General features: G+C 37.6%; 3 protein-coding genes and 1 long non-coding RNA gene across 4 annotated transcripts in view; 2 read left to right on the top strand and 2 right to left on the bottom strand.

Moving 5' to 3' along the window:
* Positions 1 to 15,576, top strand: part of LOC309384881 — a 435,034-nt gene that overhangs the window by 18,055 nt on the left and 401,403 nt on the right. The gene's annotated exons all lie outside the window — the stretch shown is intronic.
* On the bottom strand, positions 420 to 1,355 carry LOC309384868 (olfactory receptor 8U3-like; the record flags this gene model as incomplete). Its single annotated transcript, XM_081938711.1, has 1 exon — positions 420 to 1,355. One exon carries the CDS (start codon positions 1,353 to 1,355, stop codon positions 420 to 422), a length of 936 nt encoding a protein of 311 aa, XP_081794837.1.
* Positions 7,889 to 8,812, bottom strand: LOC309384114 (olfactory receptor 8U3-like; the record flags this gene model as incomplete). Its single annotated transcript, XM_081937303.1, has 1 exon — positions 7,889 to 8,812. The coding sequence occupies one exon, from the start codon at positions 8,810 to 8,812 to the stop codon at positions 7,889 to 7,891; it is 924 nt and encodes a 307-aa protein (XP_081793429.1).
* Positions 13,259 to 14,203, top strand: LOC309384113 (olfactory receptor 8U3-like; the record flags this gene model as incomplete). The annotated part of the gene is made up of 1 exon (XM_081937302.1): positions 13,259 to 14,203. The coding sequence occupies one exon, from the start codon at positions 13,259 to 13,261 to the stop codon at positions 14,201 to 14,203; it is 945 nt and encodes a 314-aa protein (XP_081793428.1).

Raw genomic sequence — 15,576 nt, 5'->3', positions numbered from 1 at the left:
TGTATTAATGGCCAGATCACATTATGTCATTTTGTGGCATTATGTATAATCTTAATGGGTGGAGAGAGTCACTACATTTGTCTATAGTTGTAATGAAGGTTGGAAGTCACTGCTTTACCTATTTCTTTTTCTTTATTACATTCTTTCTTTTCTTTCTCTTTCTTCTTACTTGTGCTTTTATTCTTTTATTCTATTCTCTTTCTGTGAAAACAAATATATATCCATAGAAAACTAGAATTTGAAAGAAAAATTATCCTTGCAGGTTTATTGTAAATAGTTATCTTATTACCTGGGTTTAAATTCATTCAGTCTCCTGGCTGTGTGCTCAGCCCATACAGAACCCTATTTAAAACTATTAAAATTGCATATACAATGAATAAGTATCTACACTTTTACTGACCCAATAATGTACTTTCAAATTACAGCAATTTTTCCAAAGTTTTCTGAAATGCCTCCTTCATATCTTTGTTCCTCAGACTATAGATGAGAGGGTTCAACATGGGAATCACCACTGTATAAAACAAAGATGCCACTTTGTCTTCTTCTAGTCCATATGTAGAACTGGGCCGTAAATACATAAAAAAGATTGTCCCGTAGAATAAGCTAACAACAATCAGATGAGAAGAACAGGTGGAAAAGGCTTTGGATTTGCTCATAGTGGAGCGGATCTTCAGAATAGTAGACAGAATACAGGCATATGAAATCAAAATGATCAGTGTAGTACTTATACAATTTATACTTACTTGTACAAATATCACCATCTGATTAATGTGAGTATCAGAGCATGAAAGTTTTAGCAGTGGAGGAATATCACAATAAAAATGATTGATCACATTTGGTCCACAAAAGGGTAAACTAAAGACACACACAATATATAAAATTGAGTAACAAATGCTTAGAGCATATGAAACAGCTACTAACCAGACACACCATTTCTCTGACATGATGATTGAATAATTCAGTGGGCTACAGATGGCCACATACCGATCAAAGGCCATCACAGCCAGTAGAAGACATTCACTGCTCCCGCAGAGGACACAAAAGAACATTTGAACTGCACAGCCAAATATTCCAATAATTTTCTTCTCCATTAAAAAATCCACCAACATTTTAGGAGTAATAGCTGATGAATAACCAGTATCAGCAAAAGCCAGATTACTAAGGAAGAAATACATAGGCGTGTGAAGCCGGGCATCAAATTGGATTATAAAAATAATCCCCAAATTCGCTACCACAGTAATGATATACACAATAAAAAACAAAATGAATAAAGGGAGTTTGAGTTCAGGCTTACTTGTAATACCCAGAAAAATAAATTGGGTGACTCTTGACTGATTGAACAGAGACTTCTCCATCTATCTGAACTGCCTGTTGAGGATGTTAAAAAAGCAAACATATTTATTAATATCTGGGCATTAATAAATTATCAGCTGGTATAATGATTTGAGCCCCAGAAAAATATATATGCTTATTCTTTAGTAGTGCTATATTCACTCAATCTAGACCATTGCATGAGTAAAATAAAAAGTTAAGCCATCAATAGGACACTGGTACATTGTGTGTGCACTAAACATCTTTTAATTTATTTATTTATTTATTTATACTTTTACCTCTTTTGGGACCTCTTTTGAGATCTTTAATGCTCTTAGATGTTATATGTTGGGGAAATTAAAACCAGGAAGGAAATCTTGGCATGTCTCATAGGCATAATTTTGGTTCAGAACAGGAAACCTCCAGCCTAAGGTTCAATGTGGCCACTGAGTCTTCCTGATATGCAGCATTTTATCCTAACTGTAGCCCTCGAATAGCAATCAGATTCTTTTGGTATCAGAAGTTTGTTTGTTTAGCAAATCTAATTGCAACATAAAAGCAAGAGGTTCTTTAGGAGTGGTGCAAGCGGTGAAGCTGCAGAGGGAAATGTTTGCCCTATCTACTATCTGCAATCCCCATGTGATCTTCCCCTGCATGGCAATTACCTTTAAAGAAAGCATCCCAGAAGATCCATCTAAAGTAGTAGGGGGGATTCTTTGCAAGTTTAATTGCTAATTTCTTACTCTGGGAATAACTGAGATATATTGTGGTTCAGAAGGATTCATTTATGGGTGTAGGTAAAGAATGTAGGAGTTTTGGGATGCGATATGGAATTGTCCCCTTTTAACTTTTGCTCCCATCATTTTGGGAAATGTTTGACATGCATTTCTCAGTGTCAGGGTGTGAATTCCGCCCTGGAAACAATGAGTTATGGATCTTGGCATATCCTTGAAGTGTACTTTTGAAATAAGAAAAATAAACCCGAGGCATAATCTAAGAAAAACATTTATATTGTAAAGAAAGTAAAAATACAAACTTACTAAACTAATAATCACATCTTGGCAGAGAGTTCCTGTCTGCCTTGGCATACAGACAAAGGAAGAAAGTAAAGAAGGTATGGAATGTAATGACATGCGCAGTAGATCATTGCTGATAAGAGACAGTTCATTCTGCCGTATAACTCAGAATGTAGGCACAGCTGGCAAACCAAATAAACGCAGTGACACTCAGAAGACTAATCACAAAGAACAGGACCATCAGAGCAAAACATGTTTGGTTAACATATATGGTGTGATACGGACATAACATGCCAGGTGAATGAGATCTTCTGTTTCTTCACAAACTATATACATCAAATACTTCTGCTTGGTCACATTATATCTTTGGGGTCAACATGCCAAAAATCAAATTGTGTAGACTATGTTGCTTTGTAAAAAGTGGACAGTCCAATTTTCTGGCTAAACTTTTGTTAGGAAAATTCTGTTGAATATGCCTTTATTCTGATCTTCTGGTTAATTTACACATTTAGTAATGGGAGAAAAAAATTCCTTTAAGATTAAGAAAGACAGCATAACATCTGCTTGCCCAAAGCTTGCTTACAGTATAATCATGGCATAGAAAGTTTCCTTCATACTATATTATCTGTACTTTTAGAGCTTGTTCTTTCTTTCAGAAGTAAGACCTTCTGAATGCTAAAGATTGAATTCAATGTTGTGCTGTTCGTTCAAGACAAACTCAGCAGTGAACACACACCATGTTATCATAATTAATTAATATTCCTCCAATTGGGTTTGACTTAATTGGAAGATTGCAATTGTACAATTATAGATCTATTAAATATTGCTATTAAATAGTAATATTTAATGATTCCCTATGATAAATCAAAAGTATTAAACTTAGTAAACATTCAGTCTAAATTATTGGATCATTACATTAGCCCAAAACCTATTTTACTCTCTTGTTCCTATCCTAGAGTGATTACAATGATGACTAATTTGGTTTAATGGTTAAGGCACTAAGTTAGAAAGCAGGAGACAGTGTGTAGAAATCCCACTTTAACCATGAAAGCCAGATGGGTGTCTTTGGGCCAACCACTTTCTTTCAGCCAGGGTTATTATTGTGGGGAAAACAAGAGGAGGAAGGTGTGTTGCATAGGTTTACCACTTTGAGTTATTTGTAAAAATAATAATAAAAGCAGGATATAAACAAACAAACAAATAAATACATGCACATATACAAACACTAAAGAGAAACATATACTATCATGGATATTTAAATTATCACGAAGAAAGCAAGCAAGCAAGCAAGCAAGCAAGCAAGCAAGCAAGCAAGCAAGCAAGCAAGCTCTTTTAAAGCTAGCTTCTACTTATGATTGGAATGGAGTCTGGCCATTAGGATCATAAGTTGTGACAGTAGTAAAGCAAGTCACCAACATGACTGACTCAATTTTATGACCATTTAAGCAAACACTATGGTCATTAAAGAAATGAATGGTTGCTGTGGGCCAGTTTTCCAAAACCGGAAGTAAATTCCTTGACTTCGAGAAGTAAATTCAGCAACTTAGTCAGGTTCATTGAGGCTTTTCATTTAGTTTACCTCCAAGGGAAAATGCATGGAAAACCCACTGGAGAGAAAATCCCACCTAGGATTTGGATGAGATTTATATCAATCCTGAAGGAAACCGAACATCCCAATGAGATTCAGAGAGTAGTGGAACTTTTACTTTCCCATTTTGGCTCAGTTTACATGCAAGGGAATATGCATGGGAAAACCCCATTGGAGGAAAAATGCAATGTAAGGTTAGAGTTAGGCTTTCTCAAATTTTGGTTCGAGATCCAACATCACAGGTTAGGGTTAGATTTCCTTCAAGTCATGACCAATGAGCGACCTCAATGTTAGATTTGCAAAGCCTCTCTAAGATGCATGGGGTGACAGCTTTCAGTTCAGACTTACTTTTGGATCACAGTAAAATGCATTGGGAAATTCTCAGTGAAAATTGGAGCTAGGGTTAGGCCTCCTTGAAGTCAGAGCCAACACCTGACCTCAAATTTCAATTTGCCTGGGCTCTGTGAGAAAAGTGAAGATGACAGCTTTCTGTTTGGACTTAGTTTTGGATCACAGTAAAATACATAGGGAAATACTATTTTCAGTGAAAATTGGAGCTATGGTTTAGAATTAGACGTCCTTCAAGTCATTGCAAAAAAGCAACAACAACCTCGGGTTAGATTCACAGAGAATCTCTAAGGAAAGTGAGGCTGACAGCTTTCAGTTCAGATTTACTTTTGGACCGCAGTAATATGCCTGGGAAAATCCTGTTCCCAAGGAAAAATTGAGCAATTTATAAGCTACATTTTTTTTTCCTTTCATTATTTTCTGAATGTATTCCAGTCAGGATTTCGTCCAAATTATAGTACTGAGACTACTTTGGCTCCATTGATAAATGACCTATGCTGGGAACCAGATATGAGACGTGGGGAGTGAATTTTGATTCATTCTTCTTTTACTCTGAGTGGTTTCCAATACCATTCACATTCTAGTGGGATTGGGGCCTTGGAGTACTGTGGTGCCATGGTTCAGCCCTCCTTGTTGAATTATGTCTAGAAGATGGCACTGGAGATCTGCTTTTACTCCATGGGTATTGATTTATCATCTCCTATACCTGTGATGGCGAACCTATGGCACGTGTGCCACGCGTGCCATTTTTGAAGGTACGTGAGGCATTGCCCTGTCAGCTCCAGTGTGCATGCGTGTGCTGACCAGCTGATTTTTGGCCTTGATTTTCAGCCATTTTTCGCCCTACAGAGGCTTCCTTTAAGCTTTTGGAGGGAAAAAAACCACCCAACGCACAAACTGCAAGTTCGGGAACGAACTTTTGGGTTGCCCATTGGGCTGTTTTTCTCCCTCTGGAGGCTTCAGAGGGCTTTCCTGAAGCTTGTGGAGGGCAAAAAACAGCCCAATGTGCCTCCCGGAAGCCCAGTGGCTTCAGTGAGGCCTGCGCACATGTGTGGGGGGAGGGCTTGCATTATGGATGTGGGCACGTGCATACGTGACCCCCACACTCCCCCCGCTTTTGGCACACCTCAACAAAAAGGTTAGCCATCACTGTCCTATACTGATTAACATCTTTATTAACATCTATGATACTTAAGGTATAGAAGTCTAAGGGTCTGTAGCCTCCCCCCAAAGATCATCTCAGGGGTCCCCAGAATCAACATTATTTGCCAGATATTAATGGTATTTGCAACAGTTTAAAAGCCAGTTCGATCCATTGGTTGAGGCACCAGACTAGAAAGCAAGAGACTGTAAGTTCAAATCCTGCCTTAGCCATGAAAGTGGCTGGGTGACTTTGGGCCGGTCTTTCTCAATCCAATCCACCTCACAGGATGGTTGTTGTTGGGAAAATAGATGGAGGAAGGTGTGTTGGATATGTTCATTGCCTTGAGTTTTTTGAAATAATAATAAAAGTGGGGTTCAAATAAATTTTAGAAGAATCATTCTTCTCATTGCTTTAATTTGTTTAAAAATAGGATTTTTCATGAAACGTACTTTATATATGTTAACATCTAATGGATTTAGGGTCAGGGTTTATTATGTGATTCATTAAATAAATATTCTACAAACGCATCAATATCAAGAAATATAACTCAAAGAAAGAAAAGTTCATTGGGGTCCTCCATAATTTTTAAAAGTGGAAAAGGATCCTGAATACAAGAAATACCGATCTCTGTGAGATTTCTAGGGAGCAAAATTTAGAATGTAGGAATGGGATGTCTCCATCACTATATCAATTAACTCCAAGGAAGTGATAATACAGAAGTCAATACTGGAGTGGTTGGGAAAGAGCAAATTAAAACTAAATCCAGAAAGGAGAGAGGTATGGTTAGGAGAACATTGAATTAGATGTAGATATGACTAAGCCTGATTTAGATGGAACTATTTCCCCCAGAAAGAACAGATTCACAGGATGAGAATGTTCTTTGGTCACGAGATTTACAGGGTTTGATCTGGAGGGGCATACATTTGTACATGTTTAGCTAGTGGGTTTCTTGGACTTGACATGATTATCCAGATCTTGGTTATAATCCATCTTGACTATTGCAATTACGATTGCCCCTCAAATAGTTTAAGAAAGGAGGACAATAGTGTTGTACTTCAATCAATACATGGCAGCATCAGCTGTCACCAAAAGGAACAGGAAGATTTGGAAGCTAACTTCAAGACTCAGCTGGTCTTACTACCTTACCAGCTTTCTTTCCATGCCAATGCAGAAACACATTCACCTGGAATGTCCTAAGATCAGGACCTTTTCAGTGGCACCTCTGTAATTTCCTCTTCTAATGGCAGAGACTGCCTCTTCTTTCTTTTTTTCTTCTTCAAGAAAAAAAATCAAATGTACAGTTATGTACCCTTGTTCCGTAGAGCCTCCATTTATTCTGCCGTCTGCTATTTTCTGTGTTAATTCTATGTTTCTGTGCTGTTCTTTATACTTCTACTTGCTGTTTTATTTGATCCATTTTTATTTATTTTATTTACTTGACTTTCAACAACTCTGGGCAGTTCACAAAGTACTACAAAGCAATACAACAATAAGACAGAAACCAAAGAGGGCAAAAGCCGGACAATCACAAGAAACATATCCACACTACCCCAGAGAGGCTTCAACTGTCCAGCCCAAGGCCTGTGCAAAGCCAGGTCCTCCAAAACACCAGTAGGAAGCTACCTACTTGGAGCACTTATTCAAGTGGGCAAGTGCTGTGTACACACAGACACACACACACACGGCATCCTGAGTTGCAGATCTTTTTTTATTGAAGGAACCCAAAGCATATCTACCCTACAAGATTGATGGGAAATAGGCAGTTCCTCAAGTGATCAGGTCTTATGTCATGTATGGCTTCATAAGTAACAAACATTATCTTCAATCACACCCAAAAGCATTTTGTAACTATTTGCTATTTTATGGATAGACAGTTTGGTATAATGGTTAAAGACACAAGAGTAGAAACTGAGACCATGAATTCTAGTCCTGTCTTAGGAATGAAGCCATTATTTCGAGGCCCTAAGAATAAGGCAATGACAAGCCACTTTCTGAAAATATTGCCAAGACAGCTGCAGAACTTTATCCAGACACTTATCTTTAAAAGGACCTAATAATGGTTATTTAATATTTAAGATTTAATATATTTGTTGAATTTAGAACAAAACAAATGTAGGCTGGCTTTGCTGGAAACGTGATGTATAAATGTCTCACCTTTAGAAGTAAATAAGATTTTGTAGACAATATTTAATGGTGAAAATTATGGCTCACAAATGTTTTGTTATTACACATGCCTTTCAGGTGCACAAAAGAGTCTGTATTACATTTCTGAAATAGAATGTCATAACTTCCCCCATCCCCCGAAACAATCATAAACAAATACAACCATAATATTCTTGAGCAAAAAAATGGTTTTTGGTGGTACTAAATATCCATGGAGGTACTATACATACATACTGTACATACATACATATACATATACGTGTGTGTGTGTGTGTGTGTGTGTGTGTTTAAGTAAACAGGGACAATGTTTCTCCACCATTACACTGTCTTCCTAAACATTCTCCAAAATGCCTCCTTCACTTCTTTGTTCCTCAGGCTGTAGATGAGAGGATTCAACATGGGAATTACCACTGTGTAGAACAACGATGTCACTTTGTCTTCTTCCAAGGAATATGTGGAGCTGGGCCGTAAATACATAAAGAAGATCGTCCCATAGAATAAGCTGACAACAATCAGGTGAGAAGAACAGGTAGAAAAGGCCTTGCGTCTGCTCTGTGTAGAACGGATATTCAAAATGGTGATTAAGATAGAGGTATATGAGAACAAGATGGTTACTGTAGTGCCTACACCATTTATACTCACTTGTGCAAATATTACTGCCTCATTGATGTGAGTATCAGAGCAAGAAAGCTTTATGAGTGGGAGGATATCACAATAATAATGATTGATCATGTTTGATCCACAAAAGGTTAAAGAGAAACTGAGTGTGGTGTGTAAAACTGCATAAAAAATGCCAAGGAAATATGAAATACCTGCCAACCAGACACAGATTTTTCCTGTCATGATCGTTGAATAACGCAGAGGATGACAAATAGCCACATACCGATCAAAGGCCATCACAGCCAGAAGAAGACATTCAGTGCTTCCACATAAAACAAACACGAACATTTGAATGGCGCATGCAGCGAATCCAATGCTTTTCCTTTTTGTTAAAAGAGACACCAACATATTGGGCGTAATGCTGGAAGAATAACTGATGTCTACAAATGCCAAATTACTGAGAAAAAAATACATGGGAATGTGGAGTCGAGAATCTGTCTTGATTAGCACAATCATTCCTAGATTCCCCACCAGGGTGATAATGTACACCAATAGGAACAACACAAAGAGGGGCAGTTGCAGTTCTTTTTGATCTGTGATGCCCAGAAGAATGAACTTGGAGACCTTTGTGTGATTCCACATAGAAATTTCTTCTTTGTATATTAATTGTTGGGAGGGAAAAAATGCAATTAGACAAAGATTGGAATTTACTACTTACTTTGTAAAGTAACTAAAACACGAGACCCATACAATTTCTTCCTATCACATAGAGTGTGTATATTATATAGATGAAACTATATTATTTTGAAATCTATAAATATATTATTTATTTTCTTTCAATTTTCAGTGTAACCTAATGCAAGTATTTTCCACCTAGTTTATATATACTCCAGCCATGGATTCCATGCCATTCCTTTAACTTGTGGTGGTGTAAAAATATGTTAAGATGGAGAAAAATGCAGGGGTGAAATTCAGTAGGTTCTGACAGATTCTGGAGAACCAGTAGCGAAAAAATTGAGTAGCTTGGAGAACTGGCAAATACCACCTCTGGCTGTCTCCAGAGTGGGGTGAGAATGGAGATTTTGCACTATCCTTCCCCTGCCAAGCCCACCAAGCCACAGAACCGGTAGTAAAAAAAAATGAATTTCACCTCTGGAAAAATGTATCAACTCAATCCCTAGGGCTATGCCCTCCTTTCAAATTAAGGAGACTCACTGCTCCTTCTAATAACACTAACTTAGAACACAATATCCAGCTTGAGATCTCATATATATTATCAGGATAACATACTACATGCTAAAATATAGTCTTCCTCACTATTCTACTTATGATTTAGTCCCATTCTCTACATTTTTCTGCTTACTATAAATACAGATTGTCATAACCTTTGTTGTGTAACACCTAGCTACGCCCCAAGCAGATGATCAGTTTTCTGTCTCCTGACATTGCATTTATCTCTGAAAGCATACTATCACATGAAGAATTCTGTTGCCATCTGGAAGGTGACTTGCGGGGGATCAATTTAAGTACAAAATTACTATTGGTTGCTAACATTGTCTTGGTTCTCTGGCAAATTAATTTAGACATGCTGTTTATCAGGAGATGGACAGCATGGTTAATAACCAGCTGACAGTTGGAAAATCCTTTTATCTTCATTTATTCTGGGCCTGGCCAATGATAGAGCAGGGTCTATTCTCTGTAAATAAATAGAAAGAGGAAATGTGTACTTACCTCCTATTTTTAAAAGACCACCAGAACTTTGTGTATGATGCATTTTCCAAATGTATTGACAATTTAACAGGAACAAGGCTTCCTAAACCCTACCAGAAAGAATAAGAAATTAGTATTTCCCATACTTGTCCTGAATAGATTCCCCCCACACCTGAATTTCTTCTACTGCTTCTAATGGGAGAATAAATAACTATAATTTCAGCACTGATGCATCCTTTTCTTTGTTCTAAGGGAGCCACATAAGAAATGTTGTGGGACTTTTGTAAGCTACAGCTTTTAGCCAAAATTTCCAAGACCTCTTTCTGTGAACACTATTCTCAAAATATGCAGCTTACCTGGGAATGAAATACTGATAGCATTGCCGAGATTGCTTAGTCGGTGAGGGCTCCATTTATTTAAACTGGTTTAAAAAATCCCTGAAGGTTCCCATTCTCCTGTGACATTTGTTTTTTTTTTCTGCTTGTTGATGCAGAGCAGAATAATGAAAATCATTTAAGTAGGGGATCTGTGAGAAATTTATGCCACCATCCTGTCAGTTGAACTAAATTAGGGACATTTTTGTGCCAAAGATCTACATGTTATAAAGTAGGACAACTTTGAAATATTGTTCATACTGCTTGAAAATCATCTTTTGTGTCCCTTTGTCAAAAATAAAGAAATATGTTGTCAAATGACAACAGAAATCAACAAACTAATGTTACGAATCCAACAGTGGGTTTTTTTTCTGGTGTTGTATACTAAATTTTAGTTTGTCTACATTCTCAAAAACTCTACAGTTCTTGATGTCTTATTTGACGTAGACAAGATTTAAACAAGAACCTATGCATTTTTATGTGCAGTCTAGAGTTATATCAACAATTCTGTGAGTTTAGTCCAAAATGGACCATAAGACAAATTTGGGCATGAGTTAATGTTTCAAGTCTGAAATTACATTTCCCCCAGCAAGGCAATTGCAACCAATCCCTACTGAACTCTTTTGAAACATCTAAAGGGCATGAAGTAATGTGGTTTTGGTTATCAACTTCATTTTAAAAATAAGAGATGTCATGTTATTTATTTTATTTCAAATCACTTATCAAGATATGACATTTAAGTTCACTATTGAAGAAGTCACATAGTACTGCCTAGTACTCCAGGACAACTTCTCCCCAACTGATGGCATCATTTGATGCTTCTGTGTTGTACAGCGCCAATGTGCACTTGCACTGTGCTACAATCTCCCACCAAGGATGCCACCTCTTTGCCCATTGTAAAATCTCTGATGGGGAGTTGGCTAGGTACTACTTCTAAAAGACCCTGCCTGGTCTTGGTTGCCACTGGGAGTTTTGGCTGAAAACCTTCTGACAGAACTATGGCCTTTTTATTAATATAGGAAGAAAACATCCATCATTTCAATAGTAAAATAGCAATTACTTTTCAATATCTTAGACCTGTCAGTTTGGGGAATTCTAAGACTTGAAGTCTACAGATCTTAAAGTAACTGAGGTTGAGAAACACTCTCTGAGTAAGCAGCCTTGTACCACTGGAATAATTTGCATGGCAAAAACTCTCTCTTTTATTGTTTCAAGACTTTGCTGTTTCCTATTTCATAGCCTACCACTCTCTCTTCCTTGGCATTTGTTGAAAGGTTTGTAGCATAACACAACAGTTACAGCTCATGAACCTCAGTCGCCTTGCTTTCTGTTTGTCTTAGTCTCTGCTTTGCATGGGACATGAAGGTTCCAATACTTGTACCACCAGCCCAGAAGGATATGGTAAATAATCACTTGAATGGTTGAGAAATGACTTACAAAAATTCACTGACACTTGAGAATCTAGAATGTGCATTATGGATTTATATTTTCCTCATCTCACCATCATTACAGATCTGTTATTTACAAACTCAGCACCTCTCCCAGAGGAGTCAAGTCTCGCAAGGAAAATCTCTGAGGAGCAGAAGATCTCCAGAAACCTCTGAAAGCAAATTATTAGAGGGGCAAAGGCACTCAGACCGAGGCAGATACCTGATGAGGGCAAACATCTGCAAATAAGACACAGAAGAGAAAGTGATGACAGAGGTAGGCTGGGAAAAATACCAAGTTAAAAAATGCCTCTTAGCTCTTTGCCAACCACATTTAGATAGGGAGAATCTCAGAGTAAATAATGTGCATTTGTCTGGGAATAACCTAGTAATTCATTGGTTTGTTTGTTTTTAGACATCAGTCTCAAACTGGAACAGCTCACAAATTTTCCAAGTCTTGCACTCTGGAAAACAAAAATGTTTCAAGGTTTTAAAACAAATCAAGAAAATGTTCACTATGTATTTTTTTAAAAAAAAGGAATAGTACTGATTTTTTAAAATATGCATTTCTGAACACTTATTTTTTTCTCAAAATATGCATTCCTCAATGTTCTTTCCCATGAAATACATTTTCCTAAGTCTCTTTTGCTCCATCAAAATTTCAGTAAAGTATGACACAGAATCAACATCCAAAAGTAATTACATTCCAATGTATTATCTCATTTTCAAAATGTAAGCCAGGACAGTTCATAATATCAAGAAGAAATACCTTGAGCAGCCTTAGCTACCTATGGCTAAGTTCTATATCAAATTCTGCTGACAAAGCAATTTTCTACAAGATTGTTAAGTGGATGAGGTGAAAATCAAAGGTGAAAATCTCATAGTAGGTGTCAATTGTTTGTGTGGTCTTAGCTTTCTTGGAAGAGCTTCTGAAAAGCGATATGATGAAATAAAAATCAGCACTATGAGAATTCTTGCATGTGGCTTATAATTTTTCTAAAAATGTGCCTTTTTTCTGTACAGAAACGAGAGAAGTGATCAAGATTCTACAATGATTATGTGAAACTTTATCAGGCAGCTAGTTGAGTCCTGACCAATTCTGGACTTTTCATACATCTGATATAAGTGTGGTTCAGCTTTCCTGTTCCATCTTACGGTATGTGCATATGTGTTGATGCTTGCTTGCTTTCTAAGATAAAATGTCAAAGTGGATCGTGGATTGATAGATGGAACCTAACTTTTTTCCAGTATTCAAACAGGGCTGAGATGTTTTACTGCACATAAGCTATCTTCTTGGCGCTGCTGTGGCATTCAAGTGCATTATGAAATATGATGCACTTTTATAACGGGAACAAATTTTCATGGCATTGCTCTAAAATCATTTCGGATGGTACAGCTAAATCAGGATGTATGTATCAGTAGAATAAACGAGGCAATGGTTCAATTTTAAATAAAAGTAGACCCAAAAGAATTTATCATCTCTTGAGTATGAGAGAATGTGACTGAACATTAAAGAAGAAAGTGTATTCCTTGTTCACCCATTTCCTGAGCAGAACTTAATTGAGGTGATGGAATAAATGGCAGATATCAATTTGACTGTGAGTACAGTGAAAGAATTTGTTTTATTTGGAATCACCAACCGTCCTGAGCTGCAGATGCCCCTCTTTGCTGTCTTCCTCTTGAATTACAGCATCACTCTAATGGGAAATCTGGGCATAATCCTTTTGATTCGGACTGACAGGCAGCTGCAGAGCCCTATGTATTTCTTCCTCACCCACTTGGCATTTGTTGATCTCTGCTATTCCTCAGTTATTGCCCCCAAAATGCTGGCAAACCTCTTAGCAGTTAAGAAAACCATTTCATTCCATGCTTGTGCAGCCCAGCTGGGTTCTTTCTTGACTTTCATGATCACAGAGTGCTTCCTGCTGGCAGTGATGGCCTATGACCGTTATGTTGCCATTTGCAACCCACTGCTCTATGGATCCATCATGTCCCGGAGAGTCTGCATCCGGTTAGTAGCTGCACCTTATATATATAGCTTTTCTGTTGCCCTGTTCCACACCATCGTTACATTCAGACTATCATTCTGTTCTTCAAATGTGATTAACCATTTCTATTGTGATGATCTCCCGCTCTTGGCCCTCTCCTGTTCTGATACCAGCACCAAGCAAATACTGATCTATACTTTTGCTAGCTTTAATATGATAGTCTCCCTTCTTATCGTTCTTATCTCTTATGTGTTTATTCTGTCTGCCATCCTAAGAATCAGCTCTGCTCAAGGACGACACAAAGCTTTCTCTACCTGTGCTTCTCACTTGACAACTGTCACCATCTTCTATGGAACTTTGCTCTTCATGTATTTGCAGCCAAGCACGAATCACTCCCTAGGTACTGATAAAATAGCTTCAGTTTTCTACACACTTGTAATCCCCATGTTGAATCCCATGATCTACAGCCTGAGAAACAAGGAGGTTAAAGAGGCCCTAAAAAGAAGAAGAGGGAGACTTCTGGTTCTTCATTAAAGAATGGTTACCTCCCCACACCAAATGAAACTTATTACCATTTATTTCATTCTAAGTATGGAATAAACTTTAGTTGTTGATTTGGACTAGCTCACTGCCCAGACTCTGATTCTAGGAAGACAGGTGATTTCAAAGAGAACATACCAGGGAATCACATGCAAGCTGATGTGTTCATATTGATCCACACTGTTCATCCCCTCTTCCTTTTTCTTTGAATGCTATTCTGTCCATACCTGTCCTTCAACTGGGATTATGCAAACACCCACATCTAACTATAAGATGTATGATGATGAATATCTTCCAACTGGGTTTTTAACTTTCAAAATAATACTTGCCGGTATATGACTTTGTTACAAAGGCAAAAGCTGCTGTATCTATTTGACATGTTTCTCATACTATCTATTGCTTTAAGACCTCTTCACTCCATATTTTGCCTCCATTCTCTCATTACAGCCATCTGTCCATAATCACACTGCTTTGGATTAATGTTTCCAGGATGTCCTGAATGTCTGTACAATTAGCTATGTAGGTCCTCAGTTAGGATATTAAGTTAGTCAGTTCCAGCCAGGTCATTCCAGGCCTCAACCAGAACACATATATTTATCTGTATTCTTCATTACCATAATAACGAATAACACAGTTAGTTGCCAGGTCACTAACAGCAGCACACAATGTGACCTTTAAATTAGCGTAATTTAATATAATAAGATGGTGGTGTGGTTTTCTTGTAGAGGGTTGATGAAGACTGATGAAAAAAAAGAACTTTGCAAAGGCAAAAATTCAATTATAAATGTTTATACAAAACAACCATTTCATAAATATATAGCACAACACAGGAGAGCAAACTCATCAGGACAAGATTCAGCAGTCCATCTGCATTTAAAAGCCAAAGGCCACTCTTTTGAAGACAGCAAACTCCACATTTTGGACAGAGAGGACCAGTGGTTTGAAAGGCGGTCAAGGAGGCCATCTATGTTAAAACTGAACAGTCCTCTCTCAACAGAAGGGGAAGGATACAACATCATCTCTCTCCAGAACACAACATAGTCCTTTCAACAGTTCCAAGAAGGCTCCACACCCATTTGCACCACTCAGGTCACCCTGGTGACAAAGTTACACTTCCAGGTGGTCTCAATGACTCTCTAAAAGAATGCAAATGGCCAGCTGTCTGCAAGAAGCATAAATCCTTCCATTCCCCTTCATCCTGTCAGAGCTGAAGAAGCTTGTTGATGAGAAATGAAACAACTTCAAAGAAAAATCAGAAAGTCTAGATTCCTCTTGAAAAAAAACCACCTTTTGGACTCTATCCTCATATTGTAAACTTATTATCATAGGTGTAAGTTAAATATAAAAGACAGGATCTCAGCAGACTC

This window comes from Natrix helvetica (assembly GCF_964273705.1).
Source record: "Natrix helvetica genome assembly, chromosome: 1".
NCBI lineage: Eukaryota > Metazoa > Chordata > Lepidosauria > Squamata > Natricidae > Natrix > Natrix helvetica.
The sequence above is the reverse complement of the archived record's forward strand: the minus strand, read 5'-3'. Positions and strand labels throughout refer to the sequence as shown.